Source organism: Dermacentor silvarum, chromosome 1, assembly GCF_013339745.2.
Source record: "Dermacentor silvarum isolate Dsil-2018 chromosome 1, BIME_Dsil_1.4, whole genome shotgun sequence".
In the NCBI taxonomy this organism is placed as follows: Eukaryota; Metazoa; Arthropoda; class Arachnida; order Ixodida; family Ixodidae; genus Dermacentor; species Dermacentor silvarum.
In genome coordinates, this window is record NC_051154.1 from 187,558,163 (window position 1) to 187,580,318 (window position 22,156).

Consider the following 22,156-nt stretch of genomic DNA (forward strand, 5'->3'; position numbering starts at 1 on the left):
TTCCCTCCAGTAAGCTCACAGACGAACTTGCTAGGCATGCTCAACATGATCTAGACATGATCTGCTAGACATGATCTCAGGCCTGATCACCGATGAGCGCCAAGCTTCCCGTGACATTTCGGCCATAGCCTCCTGTAGACCTCGTTCGTTGGCATAGTGGTGCTGCCGTGCCGTGCCAAGCAGTGCCCACTGTGGCGGATTTCAGCACATTCCACTTGGGGCCTTCCGGGCATGCAGTCTACCGTATCTGCACGATTCTACCGCACCACCGATTGTAACGTGCAGTAATATTACCTCCCAAATAAAATAAAAAATAATCTGGTGCTGATTCTACTGCGCACATCAAGTAACGAAACCTGAGTCAACGTGTACCGTGTTGAAACGATCTTATGGAACATAAAAGGCACACAGACATCCGCACAGCTGAATCTTAGTGGCTTGTCGCTATCGGAGCCTGACGACATCTCCTTTTCGCTGTCTACATCGACTGCAGAAAGTCGTCTTCAGTTTCATTTAATGCATTAGAAATGCCAGACTTCTTGAAGGCTCACGCAACCATCGTCTGCGGGAGGGCATTGGCCCATGGACCCACCTTGTGATGTCTCCGAGCGTCGCTTTCTTCAGACGACCTGTTCAATGGCAGCGTGACTAGCTACCTTGCATTGAACTTTTTTTAAATAAGAATCAGATTCGTTTTTGATTTTGAGAAGAATTGGTTACGATTGTAGAGTGCATGCAAATTTTAATGCACCTTTTATTCAACGAAGGTGCGCATTAGAATCGTGCAAATACAGTAAGTGGCAGCAAAGCGGAAGCAACACCTGCCACTTTAACGTCATAGTGTGTTGCAAAATAACCATCTGAACATTGATTGAGTGCTGCCTAAGCAATGTAATGGCATCCACGATGAGAAAATGTAAATGCACCATGTCACATGTGTAATGTATATAATCGAAAAATACACGGTGCACATGAATAGTTTATATGCGCTTATGAGCAAGCACTGTTTCTACTATTTTTAATATTCCAAATGCATGCTTTCTAATCTTAGTTATTTTTTGTAATCATCGCAAGAAAAAGGAAACAAAAAAACTAGGCGCAGTGCAAGCTCTAAACAGAATCGCAGAATGTCACACATCGCACAAGTGGGCCACAGCAACACCAGGTTGTGTTAGCCGCTGCCACTTAACATTATGCAGAAGGCCACCATGTGTTTGGTAGCTGCCGGCAAAACACCTGGTGCAGGAATGTACGATAAGCTACGAATTATTTTTTGGTTAGGAACTGTAAATATTTCCAAAGACTGTGTCTTGCGCAATAACGCTATGTATATGTAACAAACTAACAACGTATTGCGCCTGGCAGTGGAGTCATCATTTAGGTAAACATGGAGATCGATTATCGTTGATAACCAATTCTTCACTGCTCACACTTTATTGAAACACTTATTGGAGCCTGAAAGTCAAATTAACAAAAGGCACAATGCATTGATGTGTCTCAGACTTAGTGCTGCAGAGCAAAATTGTGTCACTAAAGGATTAACTGCAGCGTAAAGCATCAAAACTTAGCCATTCTACCATCGCAAATAAAGCTATCAATTTTAATAGTAAATGGAAACAGGATTTATTAAGATGTGTTGATGCTAAACTCCACGAGGTAAAAATCATAGTTGGTCTAGTAAACAAGAAACGCATTGCATACATCCCTTTAGCTTAATTATTTAAAGACTGCTTGCTTGTGTAAATTTTATAGTCAAGTTTCTGTTCCTAAACTGGTACACACTATGAAGACTGCTTTGAGGAAAAAGCTGCTCATGGCAGCTTGGCAATATGTAAATGCCTCCCAAGTGTAAATGAAAAGACGCACGTCGGCAGCATTCACTAAGCGCTGCCACCTGTCATTGTTGTACGGCATCTGCGAAAAAAATGGTATGGAATTCGAAATATTCCAGACTGCACTTCCTGAGCTTTTGTGGAATTATATTGCAACAGTTCACAGCTGCAATTTCTTTTTAACTGCGAGGAATTCAGTTTTTAACCACGGTGCTCCACATACTAAACCACTATGCGAGGACGTGTTGGCCCAAACCGATTTTTGCCTCTACTGTCGACAGGTGGCGCTGGATGTTCGGCTCAAAGGTTCAGCTCAAGCAAAATAAATACCTTGGCGTATACATAGACAAAGGAAAGACTTACTCAAGCACCCACCAAGACAATCTGAAAATAAAGGGGAATCTGGAAAGGAGTAATGGTGCCAGCGCTAACGTTCACAAATGCCATTTTGTGCTTAAAATCAGATATCTTGTTGGGGTTGGAAGTTAACTAGAGATCGGTAGGCCGGTTGGCTGGGGGGGCCCACGGTAAAACCACAAATGAGGCAGTGCAGGGTGACATGGGTTGGGCCTCTTTTGAAGTCAGAGAAGCGCAGAGAAAACTTAGCTTTGTAGAAAGACTTGGGAACATGGCTGAAAATAAATGGGTGACTAAAGGTGCACAAGTATCTGTACCTGAAAAGCGTGGACACAGAGTGGAGGAAGTGGTCAAGAAAGTTGGCTACCAAGTACAGGGTAATTGAAAGTGTAAATAGACAATCAGGAGTCATCAGAAAGAAAGCGAGAGAAACAGAGACAACAAATTGGATGCAAAGAATAGAAACAAAAAGGACCATGGAGATTTACAGGAATGGGCAGAAAGAAATTAGAAGGGAAAATCTGTACAATAACTCAAAGGCTACAAAGGCCTTGCTGTTTGAGGCGCGAGCTGGTTGCCTAAGGACAAAAACTTACTGGAGCAAATATTCGCAACAAGATGAGACATGTGTCTGCTGCAGCAAAAATCCGAAGACCACTCAGCACGTCCTGATGAAATGCGAAGGTATTCATCCTGTGAGACCCATAGGTAACGTACACCTTCCAGAAGCGGAGCATCAACCGGTCAGCAGTCGAGATAAGCAATAAACATGTAGAGTATTGGTGGAAAAGAAGCAGGGAGAAGATTGATACAACCAGATCTGTTACAGGCATACGTAGCGGTACAAGGTAGATAAAGAAGTTCCGAGGAAGAAGAAAAAGTAGAAAAAAAGAAAGCAGAGATGTATACAAAAATGCTAGAATGAAAAACTTGTATAGCATACCTGATTAAATCAAGCAGGCTATGTGACTATTTGTCACCACTCCGCTTGTTTCTAAGGAGATGCCAATAAATCATCATCATCATCAAAGGTGCAGAGCATGAGGCCTATATTGTTCGGCGCCCACCTCCATGGATGTTACGATCCTCAGCTGTTAGGCCTAACGCTGTTTTGCCGGGTGTCGGGGACCCAAGTTACGGTTTCATACCGAGTGGACACAAATATACTCGCAGTGGGCATGTACATGGGTTATGTCTAAAAAGTGAACCAGACAACTTTCGGCATCCGTAACTTCGGTTGCCGTCATACACGTCATTCAAGAGAGAAGGTAGTGGTGCTGCGATATCAATAATCGAACGATCGAGCAAGTGCTAAAGTCAGTAAGCGACTGTAAACGAATTTCGTCTTTGGCTCGTCTTCGCTATGCGCCACGTTATGGTAATGAAACTTGCTCATCGAAACCGAAACTGTCAATTATACTTGTTTTTAAAATGTATATGCGTTTGTTTCGAATACTTCGAAAATAGTCTAGATGCTAGAGCCAGAAGTGGCGGAATGTAATCTCGCTACGCCACAATAAAGCACGGATAAGCGAATGAAAAATCGTCAATGCTTTCTTTCTTCTTTTTCTTTTTGCAGTTAGCAGGCTGTTTACAAGGAATTTGTTCCTCCAGACGAAACAATGAATCAGTCTTTCTGTGGTCGTTAAAGTACTTTGAAAATCTGTGCATCGCAAGCAGCCAGCAATAGACCGACACTTGGATGCCGCACCATCAGAATGCCCAATGTCGCAGCATTTTTTATAGTGCCGTTTCTGACATCAAAAGGAATTACTGTGAGGGGACAGTGTAGCGCAACTAGTACAGTGATACAGAGAAAAAATATTGCCAAGAGAAAGTTTAGTTTGTGGTTACTTATTTGGTCTTTGCCACTTACCTGTCCTCTCCCTCCTGTTCATCTTTGCTTGCTTCTTGTATTTTGTCTCATCTGCGTGAACTGAGCATGGCTTGTTTTCTGAGCAAACCATTTAATGTGTGCAGGAACAAGTTCGCAAGGGTATCCCGCAGCACTTCCGGGCCATTGCATGGCAGCTATTGTGCAATGCACCCACATGTGCAGCTCGTGAGCAGTATGCAGAGTACCTCAAGGCAAGCTCACCTTGTGAGAAGGTGATCCGCCGCGACATTGCACGTACCTACCCTGAGCATGAGTTCTTCCGTGACAAAGATGGTCCTGGTCAAGAGGGCCTTTTCAACGTCATGAAGGCTTACTCACTGCATGACCGAGAAGTCGGCTACTGTCAGGGTAGTGCCTTCATCGTTGGCCTATTGCTTCTTCAGGTTCGTTCATTTGCTATCTAGTCATGAGCTCACCTTTTTATCTGCTTCTTTGGGACTGTGGCCATGTTAACAAGTTAACGGAGAACATCAATGTAATGAAATTGCACTCGCAGTAGAAAAGTTAATCAAATTGTAAATTTTACTGAATTGAATTTTACATGCTTTTAGCAGTGTGAATGATTTGACATGTTATCCTTACATTTTTGTTGTTTAACATGCTGTGATTGAGCATCTCTTTAAATAAGCTTCATTAAAAATTGGGGCGATATTTATACAGGTGAAATGTTATGCTTACTCTGATTAGCCCTGCGAGGTTGAGAAGCATATCCATAGCAGTGCAGCCATGACATAAGTGTGAGTCCTCCAATGTTCACGCATAAATGGCTATCACTTTAAACAAAGAAAACCATGATAATACTGAAGTGCACGGAGCATTTTTTCTCTGAGAGCTATCAAGAGCTCAAAACAGGCTTTTATCTGTCTGTCCGTCCATTCAGTTACACTGCAGCATGGTCATTGTGCCATGATCCATACTTTTGCAACATCTTACTGTGACACCACTTGAGAAACAGGGTTTGAAACAGACCTGTCTCTTCTGTTACCCTGTAACATGCATCGTCATTGTCATTACATTAACGACCGCTGCTTCCCCATTTTTTTAGAGGATTAGAAAGGTGTGCATGTAGTGCATGTAGTGTACCTTTTGTGACATGGTCACTTGTTGCATCGGACAGAACAAAAGCTGGGTTTTCCAAAGTCGTAGGAGAGAGCAAGCAATCTGTTATGTGAGGTTGTACATTCTCTGCTGCATGCGGGGAAGTAATACTGAATACTGAGGGGGGCAGCACACAGACAGAACACAAAGAAGGAGATGACAGAAATGCTGCACTTGCAGCTAATATTTATTTTGAAAAACGTTGTGTTTAGTAGATTTACCAGTGCATTCCAGTGCAGTTGGTATGTGTTCAGTATAAACGCATACGAACTTACTTAACTATTGACTTTAGGAAAGTAATAATTTGGTAAGCATGTTCATGGCAGCACTGTCTGCAGACCGGAGATCAGACCTCCGGTCTCCGGTCTGCAGGCCATCTTAACAATGTTTTTCAGTGCCCCCTTATGCTAAAGCTTTCCTAGTCCTTTTTTTTTTCCCTAAATGGCTGTTTGTTGTTTGGTCCTTTGCTTCAACTGACAGTTAATGTAGATCAGAAACTGATTAGCTGTGTTCCAGTCACTTGTGAATCTTGAGTGCATTATCTTGGAAACATTATAAAACCATGAATGATATTCCCTATACAAACATTTAAAGGTGCATGCTTGATGTTAATCTGCTTTATGAGCAGTTGGAAGATGAGACTGCTGACAGTGTAATCCATAGACAAAGTGGGTGAAATACATGGGAATATGCTGAGTACATGAATAATTGTCATGTTAGAAGGTACACACTTCATTGAACACATTTTGAGTTTCAAATAATAAGGATTGGTGAAATTTTTAGAAGCACGCACACTTATGCGGATAAAAGCTTGCCCGTTGCCTTTTCACCTTTGGCACATGCATACCTACACCATTTCATGTTTCAAACATCTTTGCCATAGTTTCATAAAATTCCTTGGTTTACATGTAAAACTCTTCACCTTTACCTCGCCATGTGATGTTGAACAGACAGTTCTTTTGTCTAGCTCTATCATCAACAATATTCTGCAAAAGCTTGCGAGAATGAGGCAAAGAAGCTCTTCAAGCTCAAAACTTGTGTATGGCCAAGGTGCATGCGACATCAATGCAGAATAAACTGATCTTGCGAGTTTCACTATACCATCGCAAAGTAGGCTTATAGGGATAATCTTGCAACTACGGTACAAAGCACACAGTGTTCCTTTTTTTTTTTTTTTTTCTTAACTGCTAGAAACTGGGTTAATATTTGAGATGACGGCTCGGAGGTGAGGATAAAATGCTTTTACTGTTGGAGCAGGGTTTAGGAAATGCACACCTGAAAGAAAAAAAAATGTGCAATGCAGATAGCTTGGGCATCCTGCTTAATGTTGCCTTGAACTCAAGTATACAGCCTTAAAGTAGTGATGAATGCTTGCATCATGACTCCAGCTGGGTAAGTGTGCCTGTGCATCAGTGATGAAATTGGTCTATTGAGACAGCAGTTAGTGAGAAGTATGCAGCTGAATTTGCCTTCCAATCAGTAGCAATTGTTGTCTGAGGGTATCCATTTATTTAAATGAAAGGAGTGTTCAGCACTTGGTGTTAGTACTTGCTATTGAGCTTCCCCACGTAAGAAACAAAACAGAATTTTATGTCACGTCATCTTCCCAAAGTTAGTTCTTGCTTTGCTCATGAAGTGCAGTTTATTGCATTATTTGTTTGAAACCATTGGACAGATGCCTGAGGAAGAGACATTCACAGTGCTGGTGCGAATGATGCAAGACTATCGTCTGCGGGAAATATACAAGCCCAGCATGGCTGAACTGGGACTGTGCATGTACCAGCTGGAGTGCCTTGTACAGGTACAGTAGGTTTTTACAATTTTCATACTTCACTTGCCTTCCTTTCATGTACGTGTATGTGTGCACACGCATGTGTGTGTTTTGTCTAATTCATAATAAGAGAATGGAGCATACTGACACGTGTACTTATTTATCCTTTTCTCGGGGACTGCATTGCACCCTCTAACAACCTAAAGTTATCGCTAAACGCAATACGTGCCTGCATGATTTGGAACTTCCTCGAAGGTTATTGTTGATTCTATCTGTTGAGTCTATTGTCACCGAACCTTGTGTAGTATTTTCTGGAAGGCTCACAGGCACCAGCAATGATGATGGAATCTTCGATGAGTCTGGTATAAAAGCCGATACGCTTGACATGCAGATGAGATTTTCAACGATCGCTGACTTTGCTCGTCGCTGTCGTTGTGCCTGAGTGTTACTTGTTATGCTGGGCACAAGTTTGCCCAATAAAGAGCTAGTTACATGATTCACAGTTGTCGCTACTGTGTTCTTCACTGTCGCTGCCTTGTCCTTAGGCAGTATTTATCCCGGCCATGCTGTTGAGTCTATTGTCTTTGTGTGTTCACAATCACTGGCGTTTGTCAGCATTTTTGTGAGGTACAAGTCTAGACATGCTTCCCCATCCCCAAAATGGCCGTGACGAGCGTAGCTCATTTAAGCGCGCTAGTTTTTCATTTGAACATTTTCCATTTGAACATTTTCCATAAGACAGGCATGTTGTGCTTCTGACAGTAGATGACAGCAAAAAAATTTTTAAGTCATCGATGTGTAACTCTTTCATGGCAGAAAAAAATTGGGTCAAAATATATTCCCGTAAAGCAATATTCAATAATGTATTTTAGGTAAAAAAATTTTCTCTATATATAGATAAACTACCAATATGTTTACGACACTTGTCCATGTCCCCATTCTTTTTGTGTATGGTCTCGTTTTGTTAAGCACTTCCATTATTAGGTCATGTGCTTACAGAATTTATATTGAATAAAATGGGAATGGTGTATTTTGAAAATTTATGCTTGGTGGAAAATTTTAATGTTTTGAAACTGAAGCTTTCAAGAAAATTTATGGCATGCAGAAGTTCAAAATTGTTGAGATGTTTATTATCGCTGTTATTTGAGCTCTAGAATTCTCTTTATGAAGGCAGAAATAAACAATTATGCAGATCGCATGGACTGTGGGTATTGGTATACGTAAAGCTTTCATGAGCCAGCAAGGCAATAGAGCGCAGTACGAGAAGAAATGGGCTGCAGATTTCACTGACAAACGCGACCCTCTGCTACCGTGGTAGATCTTTCAGAGCAAGATGTTTTTTTCAGCATTAAAACATATTGAATCACAAGACATGACATGCTTGACCTTGTAGAAACGTGCCACAATGCCACAATACTATGAGAGACACACAGTGAATTTTGGCGACAAACACATCCAGTAACTTCTATCTTCTTCGTCAGCTAGAAGATGCGCGTGCTCACTTTTGTAAGTAAAATGGTCGCTTTGCGATGCAGCAATGCACTGGCTTGCACGGGGGAAATCCGTAAGGATGTTTTATTTTGCCTTTTTAGCCATGTGTCCGTGGCTTGATGTTTAGAGCATCGAGCTTCTGTGCAGGGGGAGCCGAGTTAGAAACTAACCACTGGACATGCAATTTACTTTTTTATTGAGCGATAGGTTCCACTCGGTGTCAATGTGCGCGCGCATCTGTGACATCCCGCAGCGAGTCAGAAATGGTTAAAAACGGATGCCAAAGGGAAGGAAAGAGGCTAAGAAAGCTTTGCTTTAAAGGCAGGAATGGGAAAATATAGTCTTCATTGTGCACTATCTATATATATTGGCAGCAGAATTGCAACTAACTCTTTAAAAAAAAAACACATCAAAGTTGTTGAGCGTGCATTCTCTAGAACAGCACAGGCTCTACAGTATTTCATTGTGGAAAGGGTACTGTAAATAATGACATTACTGGCATAAAATCATGTCTATGTTGCTAGGTAAATAATTCTTTATTTTGTTGTACAATGGGCAGATTTTTCTCTGATATGTCAAAAGCAATACAATGTTTCTTCTTCATGTTTAAGATATCTACTCTGCATCTGTCACAGTAACTCAGCAGCTATCTTGTTCTGCTGCTCAGCATTAGGTTACAAATTCAAATTTTAGCCATGCAGTTCTCTAACTGTGCATTGCTTGAATCAAGACTGCTGCCCACAAAATGATGGATGTGACATGATTGCTGTCAGAAAATGTACGCGAAGGAATTGGGTGCCATTGTGATTACTAGATGCTAGATATACTAGATACCATGTGATTATACAGTCAGCTGAGGTGCGGGAGAAACCTACTGGTGGCATGGATGGTACTTGTAGGCTTCTCCTACAGATTGTACCACGTTGCATGCATTGCCACAGCACTTGTGTTTCGGTTGACATGTCGCCTATCATCCTTGTCCATATCTTCTACAGTGACACTAGTTACTCTATCTGTTGAACAGTAAGGCCTTCCACATCCTCAAACATGTTGGTTTATACGTCAGGTTAAAGCAGTGCGACATTAGTGAGCACCTCCTCATTGGTCTCATAGTAAAGGCCATGCTGATTAGTCGCATTCCTGAACGATGTTCTTTTTTGTTTGCTGGTCTTTCATTGGCATGGAAACGGTTGTGTTGGGTACTAATTTGAGTAGTATACTGAAACCCACAGCCATTATGCTTTGTTTGGGCTTGATAGTGTTGATCACCAACTTGATTTTCAGTTGAGTAAGACGAAACTTTTTTGTAGGTCAGCTGCACCAAAGTAGATGTTGATGCAAGGCTTGGTGATTCATTAGTTAAAGCGGACAGCTGGGCTGCCGCCTTTCCATGCATTTCCAGCGCTTAGGAAAAATTGAGAGAAGAAAGATGAAAGTACTGAATCTTCTCTTTTTTGTTTGTTTGTTTATTTTGTATGTGTGTATGTATCAGTTTGTTTGTGTGTGTGTATGTGTGTGTGGGGGGGGTGGGGAGAGAGAGAGCAAGTACAAGTCTGTGGTATATGAAAAAACAAATGTCAAACGTTGGCTAAAAACCTGAAGGATTCATTAATGCTGCTACATAAGATAGAGGGCATGCAAGAATGTGCATGTCTTTGGGTTGTAATGGTTATACTGCTTTTTACTAAAGTGAGCCAAGGTTTTTTTTTTTTTTTAATCTTTTTAATTAATATTATTATATTAATGGTTGAGCATAGCTTTGTCACTTGATGCAAAGTACACAGAAAAATGTTCTTTCACTGTATCTTTCAGTGTATCACTGTTTTAAGTGCCACCCTTTTCTATTTAGCTGTTATGGTAGCATTATTTCATCTGAATCACATGTCTTTTCACATGCAGGAGCTGGTGCCCGAGATCCACATGCACTTTCAAGCTCAGAGCTTTCACACATCTATGTATGCCTCCTCGTGGTTTCTCACTCTGTTCACTTCCTGCTTGCCGCACACCCTAGCATGCCGCGTCATGGACCTTTTTCTCTCTGAGGTAAGCAACCTAGATTGGCCACTTGTTTTGATTGGCTATTTATTTTGTTGCCATTTGTTACTTGAGATTGTGTAAAGCAACGTTAGCTCTTTGGCAGTCACCGTTTTATTTTGTAGAGTAGTACAGCCTCTGGGAAGTTTTAAGCAATGGCATAGGAAAAACTTGTAGGTGTGTGTCTGAGATTGCATTTCTAGGAATGCTTGTCTGTATTGATTGTTGCAGCCCACTGTGCAGTTTGGTATGGTATCTAACTGATAGCAGGGCTTTTATTAGGTTATCAGTGACAAGATTGGTTCGTGGTCTTTACTATGCTTAAAAAAGGAATTTTTAAAGTACAAACAGTCTGCTGAAAAACAGAAGCTGCCCACTACTGGCGTGTCAAATGAATTGTATAATGCCCCCCTTACACAGCAGGAATGAAACATAGTCCTTTCAGCAGGCAAAGAAACAGCGGTAGGTCACGACCGTATTCACTACTCCATGCTGGCACATCTATCCCAGGCTCTCTTTGAATTTTTCAATGTAATCTGGGATAATGCTGGAAGAGTGGAAAAAAGAAATAGTAGTCCCATTTCTCAAAGCTGGTAAATCCCCAACATCTGCAAGCAGCTACAGACACATTGCCCTGACAAGCTGTCTGGCAAAATCATATGAAAGCATTATTAATATAAGGCTCTCATTCATTTTAGAATCAAGAAACCTAATAGACCCTCACCATTGCAGTTATAAAAAGGGTTGTTCAACCACTGACCATCTTCTCCAACTGGAACATGAAATTCGATATGCATTTTTACACAAGCAACTTTGTCTGGCAGTTTTCTTTGATTTAAAAAAAGCCTATGGACGCCACGTAGAGATATGGAATTTAAAGAAACCTAGCTGACCTTGGCATCTGTGGTAAAATGCCCAACTGCCTAGCTGATTTCATGTATAATACTATAGAACATTTCAGGTACGTCTCGGCACAGTACTTTCTCATACATTTGCACAGGAAAATGAACTCAGTTAATAAGGTTATTCCGTTGTCTGTTATGCACTCTATATACATCAGTGCATAACAGACGACGACCTGCAAGTGGCTTGCTGCGCCTCAAATCTATCTACCTGTGAGAGGCAGCTTCAAATCACAATAAACTTACACAATGGGCTAACAAGAATGGCTTCTGCTTCTCTACCCAGAAAAGATTTACTGTATTGTTTTCACAGAAACGTGGGCTATACTGCAACCCAGTCCTGAAATGAAATGACGCCACACTGCCGGTCAAACAACATTATAAATTTTCAGGAGTAACCTTTGAAACCAAACTGAACTTCGTGGTCCACATAAACACACTAAACATTAAGGTAAATAAAGCATTGAATATCCTCAAAGTGTTGTTCCATTAGTACTGGGGTTCCGACTGAGCGTGTATTTTACGTCTTTACCGGTCTGTTGTGCGTAGCCTTCTAGACTACGGCTGCCTAGTTTATAGCTCAGCCAGACACTCTTACATTCAACGACTTGATCGGGTACATAACCTTGCATTGCGCCCAGCAAGTGGTGCTTACAGGACATCACCTGTCCCAAGTTTATACATTGACTGTAATGAGCCTTCCTTACAGCAGCGCAGAGCGTTACTCGATTTTTCTTTTGTACTCGGAATTCAGTCATCACCGCAGCACATATACTACAACATCGTCACACAATGCAACTGACGCTTACATTACATTAATAAGCCGAACATGATTCAGCCACTTCTTTTACGGTACGAGGAATACTGCAAGACTTACGATATTCCTCAAGAGGTCCTGCAAGCTGCTGAAAGGCAACAAATATTGCCCCCGTGGTGCTATTTTACACAGTTACGGGATTGGACACTAGCACATCTAAAGAAAAGACACCCCACAAGAACACATAATACAAGAGTTCCGAGCTGTTCAAGTAAAATACAAAAATTACATGGAATTCTACAGTGACGGCTCTAAAGCACAAAAACACGTGGGTGTGGGAATCGCAATGAAAAATTGGGAAACTAGTATTCGGATACACCATTTTGCCTCAATCTTTACCGCCGAAGATTATGCAATATGGATGGCAGTAAAAAAAATTATCACAGAGAAGCTGAAGAATGCTATCATTTATACTGATTCGTCTTAGTGCACTGAGAGCTTTAAATTTAGACTCCGCCTGCAAACCCCTACTTGGTGACATATTAAATGTGATCTTTAATAACAAATATGCAAGAACCATACGATTCTGCTGGGTCCCAAGCCATGTTGGGATACCAGGAAATGAAGCAGCAGATGGGTGTGGCAGTGCACAAAAGCATAACTCACACACTTCCATACAAAGACATTATCCAAGCGATTCGTAAGGCCCTGGCATCAAAATGGCAACAGGAATGGAACTCGTGCATAAATAACAAGTTACATGTGACATAAACCCCTGCTAGGCGAGTGGAAATCATGCAGTCACCAAGAGTGGTTCTATGAGGTAATCTTATGTTGACATTGAATTGGGCACACACATCTAACACAGTTTTCTACTTCGAAAAGAAAACCCACCAACTTGCAAGAAGTGCCATGGATCACTTACAGTAATGCACATTATGACATGTCCACATACTGAAACACAGAGACGGAATCTTTTACATAATCTAGATAACTTGCATATACCTTTACACCCCACCTTAATATTGGGAGACGACCCGCTAGTGCCATTCACCGAGTTGTTCAACTTTTTAGATAAAACTGGTTATTTACATGAACTATAAAGTAACACAGCTTTTGCTGCCCTAACATTGGATTTTGTATTGTCTTGTGACTGGCGCAGCATGGCCTTAGTCGCTTTTGCACCATTAAATGTGAATTAACTAACTTTACTATGCTTGTGGGGTGTACCGTATTTACTCGAATCTAATGCGCACTTTTTTTTCCGATGAAACAGTCCAGAAATTACGTGCGCGTTAGATTTGAGTACGACCATAAATCTGCGTTACCATATAGCTGTCGGCATTTCAAAATGCATACACTTCGAGCCTAGCTACACTCTAGCCTAGCTGCCGTAGCTTCCTCCATGTGCTGCAGTACGTGTGCTTAGGCATTAGTTTAATGTCTGTCTTCCCGTTTTCTGCATCTGCTCTATCAGCATGAAGTGCCGAGTTCATCATCATGCCGCATTTAAAAGGAAAGTGATCATGTGTGCAGAGGCGGACGGAAATCGGGCCGCATGACGGGTGTTCGGAGAATCCGAAACTTGCATGCGGGAATGGCGCAAACAGGAGAGGATTTTCGCCAGCAAAGCAACGTGGAAGGGTTTCAGTGGACCGAAGCAGGGCGTATTCTGCAACGATCCACTTTGGCGATACAATCGTCTTGGCCCTATCTTGAAAGCGATCTGCGAGGGGGATAGTCCGCCACGGGTTGTGTTCTCACCGCTCATAAGTCGCGTTGAAGCGAGAGGCATGCTAGTACGAAGGTCAATTCGCTCGCCGCACTTCGTCACTCCAGCGTTTTGACAGTGAGTTTCCGCGTTCAACGAGCGAGATGTGTTCATGTTTGTTTGTGCGCATCTGACACCGTGCTTGTTAATTTATTTAGTTAGCGAAGCTATCGCAATCGATGCTTCTCTTTTCGGGCGAAACTGCAACTTTCATTATTCATCGCAACTTTAGTGCATCGGGAGTAAATCTTTGTTTTTCCAGATGACAGAAAGTTGTATTTCTGTATGAAAAAAGGAGGTGCGTGTTACTGTAAAGGATTTTTTTTTTTTTTTTGGTGACGGAGAACGGGTGCGGTGCGCATTACAATCGAGGGCGCGTTAGAATCGAGTAAATGCGGTATGATGAGTGATGTATTGTTGAAAAATGGAAGTTATGGTTTGGAGCTGGTAAAGTGAATACCTGAGGAAACAATGCACTCTGCAAGACATGCCAGTTTTGTCTTCTTTTACCCATCAAACAGCACTGCTGTGTCCTGCACATTTGTTGTTCATTATAGTCATTGTCTGCTAGTACTGTACACTCTAAATACAGATATTTAGGTCACTCGGTATATTTTGATCGATGTGAATTTTGTTCTTCCTGCAGGGGATGGAGATGATATTCAGGATAGCCATAGCTATTCTCCAATTTTGCAAGGAAGACATACTCCAGCTGGACATGGAAGGCATGCTAAGGGTGAGATACTGTGCTGTAATATACCTGCATTAGCATTCTAAGCTTATTAAACAAATTTTAAGCAGACTTTCAGAGTATATTACGGTGCTTGCCCTACAATATTTCCCATGGTATGTGCAAGGTACACAGTTGACGCCCGTTACAATGGATCTGCATACAACATACTTTTGGATATAACAGACCATTCTTCTCACTTAGTTTGGTCTGCCTATATTATCTATGCAACAAATTCCGCTTTTAACCTCTTCGCTTCCGCTCATTGAGTGCTCTGCTGCACCTGATGTTCCGCTGTACATTTTCCGATTTTGTTCAGCGTGTTTCGTACTGTAAGAAAATCGCTTTCAAATCTGCTATAGGCATCGCATTTACAAAATGTCTGATTTATTTTGTTCACAAAGGGCTTCTGCATCAAATGCAGTAAAAAAAAGTATAAAGTGAGTTTAAAAGAAGTTAAAAACGTGCAGGAACATGTAGTGCAGCTATGCATTTTTCGCACGTGGAATGCCTCTTGGATTTTCTGACTTGGCCCTTGAAAATTAAGCCACACATCGAAGGGTTCTACTACCCAATGTTCAGTGGTATGGGCTGAAAAAAAATGGCCCCACTTGGAAGCCTGTACGCTCTTTTCAAGCCTTGTACTCTGGTTGCAACGACTACAACAGAGTAGTCTGCCGAGCCGGAAGCTTTCCATTGTGTTACTGTCAACTCTTGCTGAAAGTGTGGACATATGTCCATGTAGTCTGAGAAACCGAAAACAATTTGAAAATAGCCGGCAGTGTGCTGCCATCTATGAAAAACTTGTCAAAACATCCGCTCTATAGGCGGCCGGTGCAACGCCGGCCACCTGCACTTTGGCCTCTTCTGGCCTGGCCGGCTCAGTGCCGACTGCAGAAGTGAATGAGTTGACAGACCCGTCTATGAAGGACCATAACAGATCCGTCTGTGATGGCTACAATGGATAAAATTTTGTGCAAATTTTGTATAAATGGTACATATACAATGTACTTTGCTGCGCCAATGCGTGCATACTGCAGTGCACTGCAATCAACTATTTCAAGCCACTACCGGAGTGTGCAGAAATGAACTTTTTCTTCATGAATGAAAATGCTACCAGTAAGCGTTCTGCAGTGGCGTACTGTGCAACGCCCCACCAGCTAATGGAGAGATTTAGGGACGACCACGCAAACTGCTCACGGTCACCCACAACTGTTGGCTCAGTGCCTAGGAGCTGCTAGGCCTTAACTGCTGCGCTTCATAGCTTTCGGTACTTCAAAAGTAACTGCCGATGAATTCAAGATGTATTGCTTTGCAAACGCTTTATTTCTCATCGCATTTATTTGCGTAAGAAAAAAATAGGCTGCTCTTTGCAGCATCCAGACTGCAAAGGTTGAAATGCGGTCGTGCCATCTCGCATGCAGTGCAGCTGCGGCTGGGATGCGAGCTCCAAGCTGAACTTGATTCATATTGCAGCTCTCGTGCATGCTACAGGTTTGACATGGGTCTTCGCTCATCACAAAAGATAAATTAAGACGTCGGTTTATTCTATCGATGATTGTTTTGTGTAAAAAACAACTGTAGCCGATGTTTGTGTCATGGGCAGCAGCGGCTCACCTGTGGGCTGGGCGGTCGGCATGGCGGGGAGCTGGCCGAGACGGCAGAAATATCACTTGTACCCATGTTTGTTGCCAACAGGCAAGTCTTGCCATTGTGCAGTGTAGAGTTTATGCTCTTGTATGGGGAAACTACGGTTTGATGGTAGCCAATGTCTGGAAAACGCCACAAAGCAAGAGGCCGCACTACTAAGCAATGCTGTGCGATTACCATGTAAATCTGTTTATCTATTGATTGATTTATTTTAATTTTGATTTTTTATAATTTTTTGCAGTCGCCTGAGAGTTCCAAATACTCAATCACTAGACGGGAGTATATGCGAAGTTCTGCCATTTCTCAACATACTGCTACCATAATTTTGTCTGGAGCAGATTTTGGATGCAACAGACCTTTCTCGCTCAATTATTACGGTCTGTTGTAATGATTATTGACTGTACTTCATGTTTAATTATGCTTGTGCTGCGCTCTCCTGGAAGTTTCGTTGATGACCATAGTCACTTCGCATGTTCTTTTGTGCAGTACTTCCAAAAGGAAATGCCAAGCAAGTGTGAAACAGATCCTGATTATCTTATAAACCTGGCTCTGCAAGTGAAGTACAACAGCAAGAAAATAAAAAAGTGAGTGTGTTGATCTTGGCTCGTACTCTGTTTTGCTCATCTTTATGTACTATCGACCAAAAAAGTTTATGGACCACGAGATCTCAGAAAACGCTAAATATCCCAGGAGCCTTTAAAAGTAGCCAGTAAAACCGTACATCACAATGTTGTTCGCATATACCAGTAGAGGCTGGAAATGGGAATACCAGGCTGGCGTTTTGAGGCTGCGGAGATATTGAGCTTTTTGTCAGATCCCTTGGTTCGTAAACTTTTTTGGTCGATAGTACATATGCAGTTTGCATGATCTCGGAAGTCTACATATCTGCTAGTTGTTTGGATCGTTACTCTTGTGCATGGTGTTGTGTGGCAACATTTTGTGACATGAAAAGAGAACTGTGTTGCAATATTGTAATAACTTTTATATTTTAAACCTATGTAAAATATGGAAAATACAGGCATGATATTTAAAGGGATCCTGAAACAATTTTGACGATTGTGTGCAAACGTACCAAGTCGGTAGGGCAAGTCATTGTGGTCATTAAGAGACAGATTTAGGTAAGCACTCTGTGTAAAGCGTGTAATTTATTATCAGGTTTTAAAAATGTGCATTGCTACCGATCACAGTGGCGCCGCACCACTCCCCTGACTTTTCAGTCGCCCCTTCCCACGCTACGTAGTGTGGGTGAGTGATGCGACTCAAGCGAGCGATCTGATTAGCTACCCACGCAACATCATCGGCAATGCTAGAAACATGTCGCTTCATTAAGGTTATTTTTAATGCCATACGTATGCATAGTAATTTGCATAACTTTAAAAATAAATAATGCTCGCAGCAATGCGGCGAACGCCCGTGGAGGCATCCATCTCTTTTCGCTTCATGTAGCACAAGCCAACAAACATTACGCGTCGTGCCACCATGTCTCCATTTCCCGTGCAAAGTTCGTCTTTAAAGTTTACTCCATGTAGCGTAGGTTTAACGAGAAAAACTGCATGTGAAAGATACGCAGGAACACTTGGTTCAAATAAAACCAAATGTAGACAATAATTGCGTCGCTGCATGAAAGAGGCGAGACATAGTGAAAGCCGTCCAGTGTAAAGCTGATGTGGAGCGCCGTGGCTTGAGAGGAGGGTAATGTTAACCATTCACACATGTTTTATTATAGCATGACCACTCGAAATTCTTGTGTGAAAGCATTCTTTGAAAGGTTTACTCTGTGCCTAGGCATATGACGAAAACCGTTTCAGGGACCCTTTAAGGGTTTGACCCATTTTTCTGTCATCTGAAAGACTGCTACAATGTTTAGTGCATTAGTTAGTTCAGGTTTTCTGTCTTAAGAGCAACAGGGGCTAGCTCATACAAAGTAAAATTGTGTGCATTAACCTTTCTGAGTTCATATGGTCCATCAGCGCCACCATGTAAAGCCTCACTCTTAAATTCATTATGAAGTTATTACTGTGATAGTGATATTTTGTTTATCCCTAGCATCAGACAATTAAAAGATAGAAAAAGTTCTTTGTCAGATATGGAGTTCCGGGAATTGAACCAATGTCCTAAATAAGTAATTCTCAGACTTTTAGCTGTTGTAGGTCTGTGAGTGACTTCACAGGTGACTCATAAACCACTCCGAGTTCAGTAATGTTTCTTGTTTTTCTTTTCACAAAAAAGCATGAAAAAAAAAAGAATCGAGCTAAAGGCATAACTAGTAACATGTCACCATGTTTACTTTAATTGAAGTACTATCTCCTTTTTTTTTTTATGCCCAGAAAAAGAGAAAGTGATTTTCTTATGGGTACAGTTTCAAGTTAATTTCAAACATAAAGAAAAGTTGTGGTCAACTGGATGAATCGCTGCCCACTGTCAACACACTCATTTATACCTGCTAACTAGGGCTTTCACTTCACATAATCATTTGTGGCACCACTCGAGCTGCTGCTCCTGACACTCTCAATTCCCCACAACAAAGTGCCTTGTAGTTCAATTGTAACTTTGTGATAGCGCACATTTTGCAACACTGAACAATATTATTGGCTTCAATGCTGACAGCCCATGTTCAAAAGCAAGGGTGGCGCTTACATACACTTAGTTTTTTTTTTTTTTTTTGAGTGCTCTTCCATTGACAGATATGATGGGAAGGGGGTATGAAAACTACCTGAATATGAGAAAATATGATATATTTGCTGCTGCCACAGATACGATTTTCATACTTAATGTGTCACTCTATGATAACGGGAAAGGCCATGTTGCAAGCCAGAAATGAAGGTGCTTGAAATGCCTCTTTAATGAACCCTGCAATCTCACTCAGCCCAAAGAAAGGGGGTCCAAAAATTTGCGGCCCATCTGGCTGCCACAAAGATCTATCTTATCACCAATGAATTGATCTCTTATGCTTAACGTTGTAAATGCTTCCTGTAAGGAAATAGGCTTAGTCTGTAGTCTCCGGGTTCTCTCAAGCCACCTTTGTCGTAAGGCTTAGGCTTGACGGCCAACTCTCTTGTGCTTGCCTTGTACTACCGGGGTTCGGCGGTACAAAGACAGGCAGAAACACGACAACACACGATAGTGTAACAAGTATAAAAATGGTTTATTGCTCCATGGGAATTCGCGTGGAAGCAGGACTATAGAGTCGACCTCGACGTTTGTCGGGGTCGATAGTGGTCGAACGAGGTAGGGCACGACAAAGGAAGGGAACAAGATGGTTACCTGAGCTCCGTCCTTCGTCGCGGCTCGCAGTCGTCTCTCATTTCTCCGGCGTGCGCCGGTCGCGCCGATCGCGACCGCCCCGCCTCGTTCTGGGCTCGGTCCAATGAGCGCGGGGCTCCGCGTACACGTCACCGCTGCATTTGCAACCGGTTTCCAAGAGGATCGCGCCACCGCCCGAAAAGCCGTTTGGCTCCCCGAACGGGAAGAGGGAAAAGACGTCTGCTCTCCTCACTTCCGTGGCGCGCGTAAGGACGCGGGGAAATATGAACCTTCATAATTCCCACAAGTCTCACCCCTCACCCTCAACCAATGAGCCTTTAACTACAGCATTCTTGTCCACTGGTCCATAGTGGATAGTGCATTTATGTCAAGAAAACCAGGCAAGCAAAAAAAGTTCTTCATAGATGTATGTCGATCTGACAACTGATACATTGTAGACAGGGAAGCTGTATAGAATGTGTTGCTTAGAGAGGCATGAGCAATTAATCACAAGAAGTCTCATCTCTCTCTCTCTTTTTTTTTTCCCCCAGCTTTGACACAGTTTTTAGAAAAAATTGCTGGCTCTCCCGTAATCTAGAGTAGATGTAAGCATAAAATGGCTACCATATGGCGTATTTTGCGGCCTGTGGTGCTGCCACCTTCAGTCGCGTTTATTTTGCAACAGTTCCACGTGCTCATAGTCTGCCGCCACTTTTTCTTTTTGTCGCAACGAAGTGGTCGGCTGCAAATGTGCGGCCTTAGGTCCCCTGTATCTGCCTTTTGAAAGTCGCTATTGGAAATGACAAAACTTCAGCATACTAGAAATTACAGCTTGAGTGATATTGAGAAGAGACATTAGGAAGAACTCGGAAGCAATATTTTTTGTAACTTGTTTAGAGAGTAACTAGCGTATGTAATGCGGTGCTAAACAAAGGATTGGGGGCCAGAGACCGCATTTTCTTGCGTTTTGACTGGTTGCCCAGATGATCTCGTTTTGTTCTCGCAACTTGCCGGCATGTTCTCGTTTTGAGTGCTCAGATAACGACTCTGGCTTTTGGCTCAAGGTCACTTGAAGGTTGCCGACAACGGGATCTAAAAGCATTTCATGCTTAAAAACTTTCTGCACTTTGTTGTAAAGCTCAGGCAGACTAGAAGAGGCTTGGAAGGCCAGCATATTTTGTGACACGGGAGGAAGTTTTTGTGCTCACTGTTGAATAGCGAGGCACTGCCAGATGTTTCTCGCTCTTTAAATATGTCTAGAATGCTAGAGTGGTGTAGGGCTGCTGTAAAAACGTCTAGAGTGGTCCCCACCGGCCTCCTGAGCTTTCTCAAGGGAAATTCTTGTAGTCTGGTCACCACAGTTCGAAGCATGTTGCTCTAGATTTCAGTGTGCAAGCTATAATTATGTCATAAGGGCAATTTTGAAATGTCTGAGCAAGTTGTGGAGACCAGAAAGAAAGTTCTTGATAGTTTTGTTTGTTCACTCTTGTTGCCCTAAAGAAATGTGCATGCATTATACTGCAGTGGTGTTGTTTTTCTCACAGTTGAAAAGTGACAGAGGAGGACAGGAAATGAGAGTGCTGTTCAAGTACTTTATGTGCATCTGCGCATTGGGATTTGTGGTATTTGTATGTATATAACACGTTGGAAAACTTCTGATGACTCGGAAAAAATAAATTCATAACAGAGTTTTAGCCTGTCTATAAATGTATTACAGTTTACGAAATAACAGAGCATCGGAGACACAGACATGCAGCAGTTGGAGTGGAGCTATCTTGTGGCACTCGCATCAACTAGAGTACACAGAACTATATAATTCCAGTGACTATTTTCTACCTATTTGCTGGTGCAAATGTATCTGCAACAACGTTTATTAGCACTTAGTGGATTTACCTTTCTTTTTTCTTTTTCTCCAAGAACAATGACCTGCAACACAAAATTGTTCCCAGCGCATTGTGTGCATTGTGCCACTACTGGTGCTGCTGTCAATATCTCCAATGTTTCAGTATTCTGTAAATTATAATACCGTGACAGGCTAAAACATTGTAATATTATGAATATGTATAATGTGAAATAAAGATTTGTAATGAAACCATGCCTACTGGCTTGGAATGTAGTGGCACAGCATGATGAGCGATTGCCCTGAGCGTGGCCTACAGGGGTTTTGAGAGCACTGCTCGCTTTCTGGCTTGCAACATGCTGGACCACCTGCAGCCTTTTCTTTGATTTGCTCCATTCTCTATGATAGTACACGGATCACTCGTATCTGAAATTATTTTTTCAATGATTTCATGTCAGAATTGATAAAGTGGACTAATTTCTAGATAATCTGTTTCTCAAAGGTTTCTCGAGGTCCCTCTGCTGGCAGAGGGACCTCGATTGCGCTGGGCTATTAAAGGGAAAATGAACAAGCATGTTGCATAGATCGCGTGGTGATGATCATGTTTGTAAAATATTATACTGGCCTACACCGTAGACACCTTTAATTAATCTTGCATTATATTTGTGCAAATACTGCAATTTTTTTTTTTTCTGTGCCCAAAGAGACCATGTTTCGTTGTAGCATGCTAACCTGTTAGGTCTTTCAGAATATTGTATATTGTGTAAATTCTGGAAGTTTCTC

General features: G+C 42.0%; 1 protein-coding gene across 4 annotated transcripts in view; it reads left to right on the plus strand.

The window, feature by feature from the left end:
- Positions 1-22,156, plus strand: part of LOC119436531 (ecotropic viral integration site 5 ortholog-like) — a 241,596-nt gene that overhangs the window by 178,915 nt on the left and 40,525 nt on the right. For all 4 annotated transcript variants that reach the window (XR_005189069.2, XM_037703399.2, XM_049658398.1 and 1 more), the window contains 5 exons: positions 4,170-4,469; positions 6,860-6,985; positions 10,346-10,489; positions 14,557-14,646; positions 16,777-16,874. Coding sequence is in view for 3 of the 4 variants with exons in the window: in XM_037703399.2 (XP_037559327.1) it covers positions 4,170-4,469; positions 6,860-6,985; positions 10,346-10,489; positions 14,557-14,646; positions 16,777-16,874 (758 nt within the window). In the remaining variant the exon portion in view is untranslated. The remainder of the gene's footprint in view (positions 1-4,169; positions 4,470-6,859; positions 6,986-10,345; positions 10,490-14,556; positions 14,647-16,776; positions 16,875-22,156) is intronic.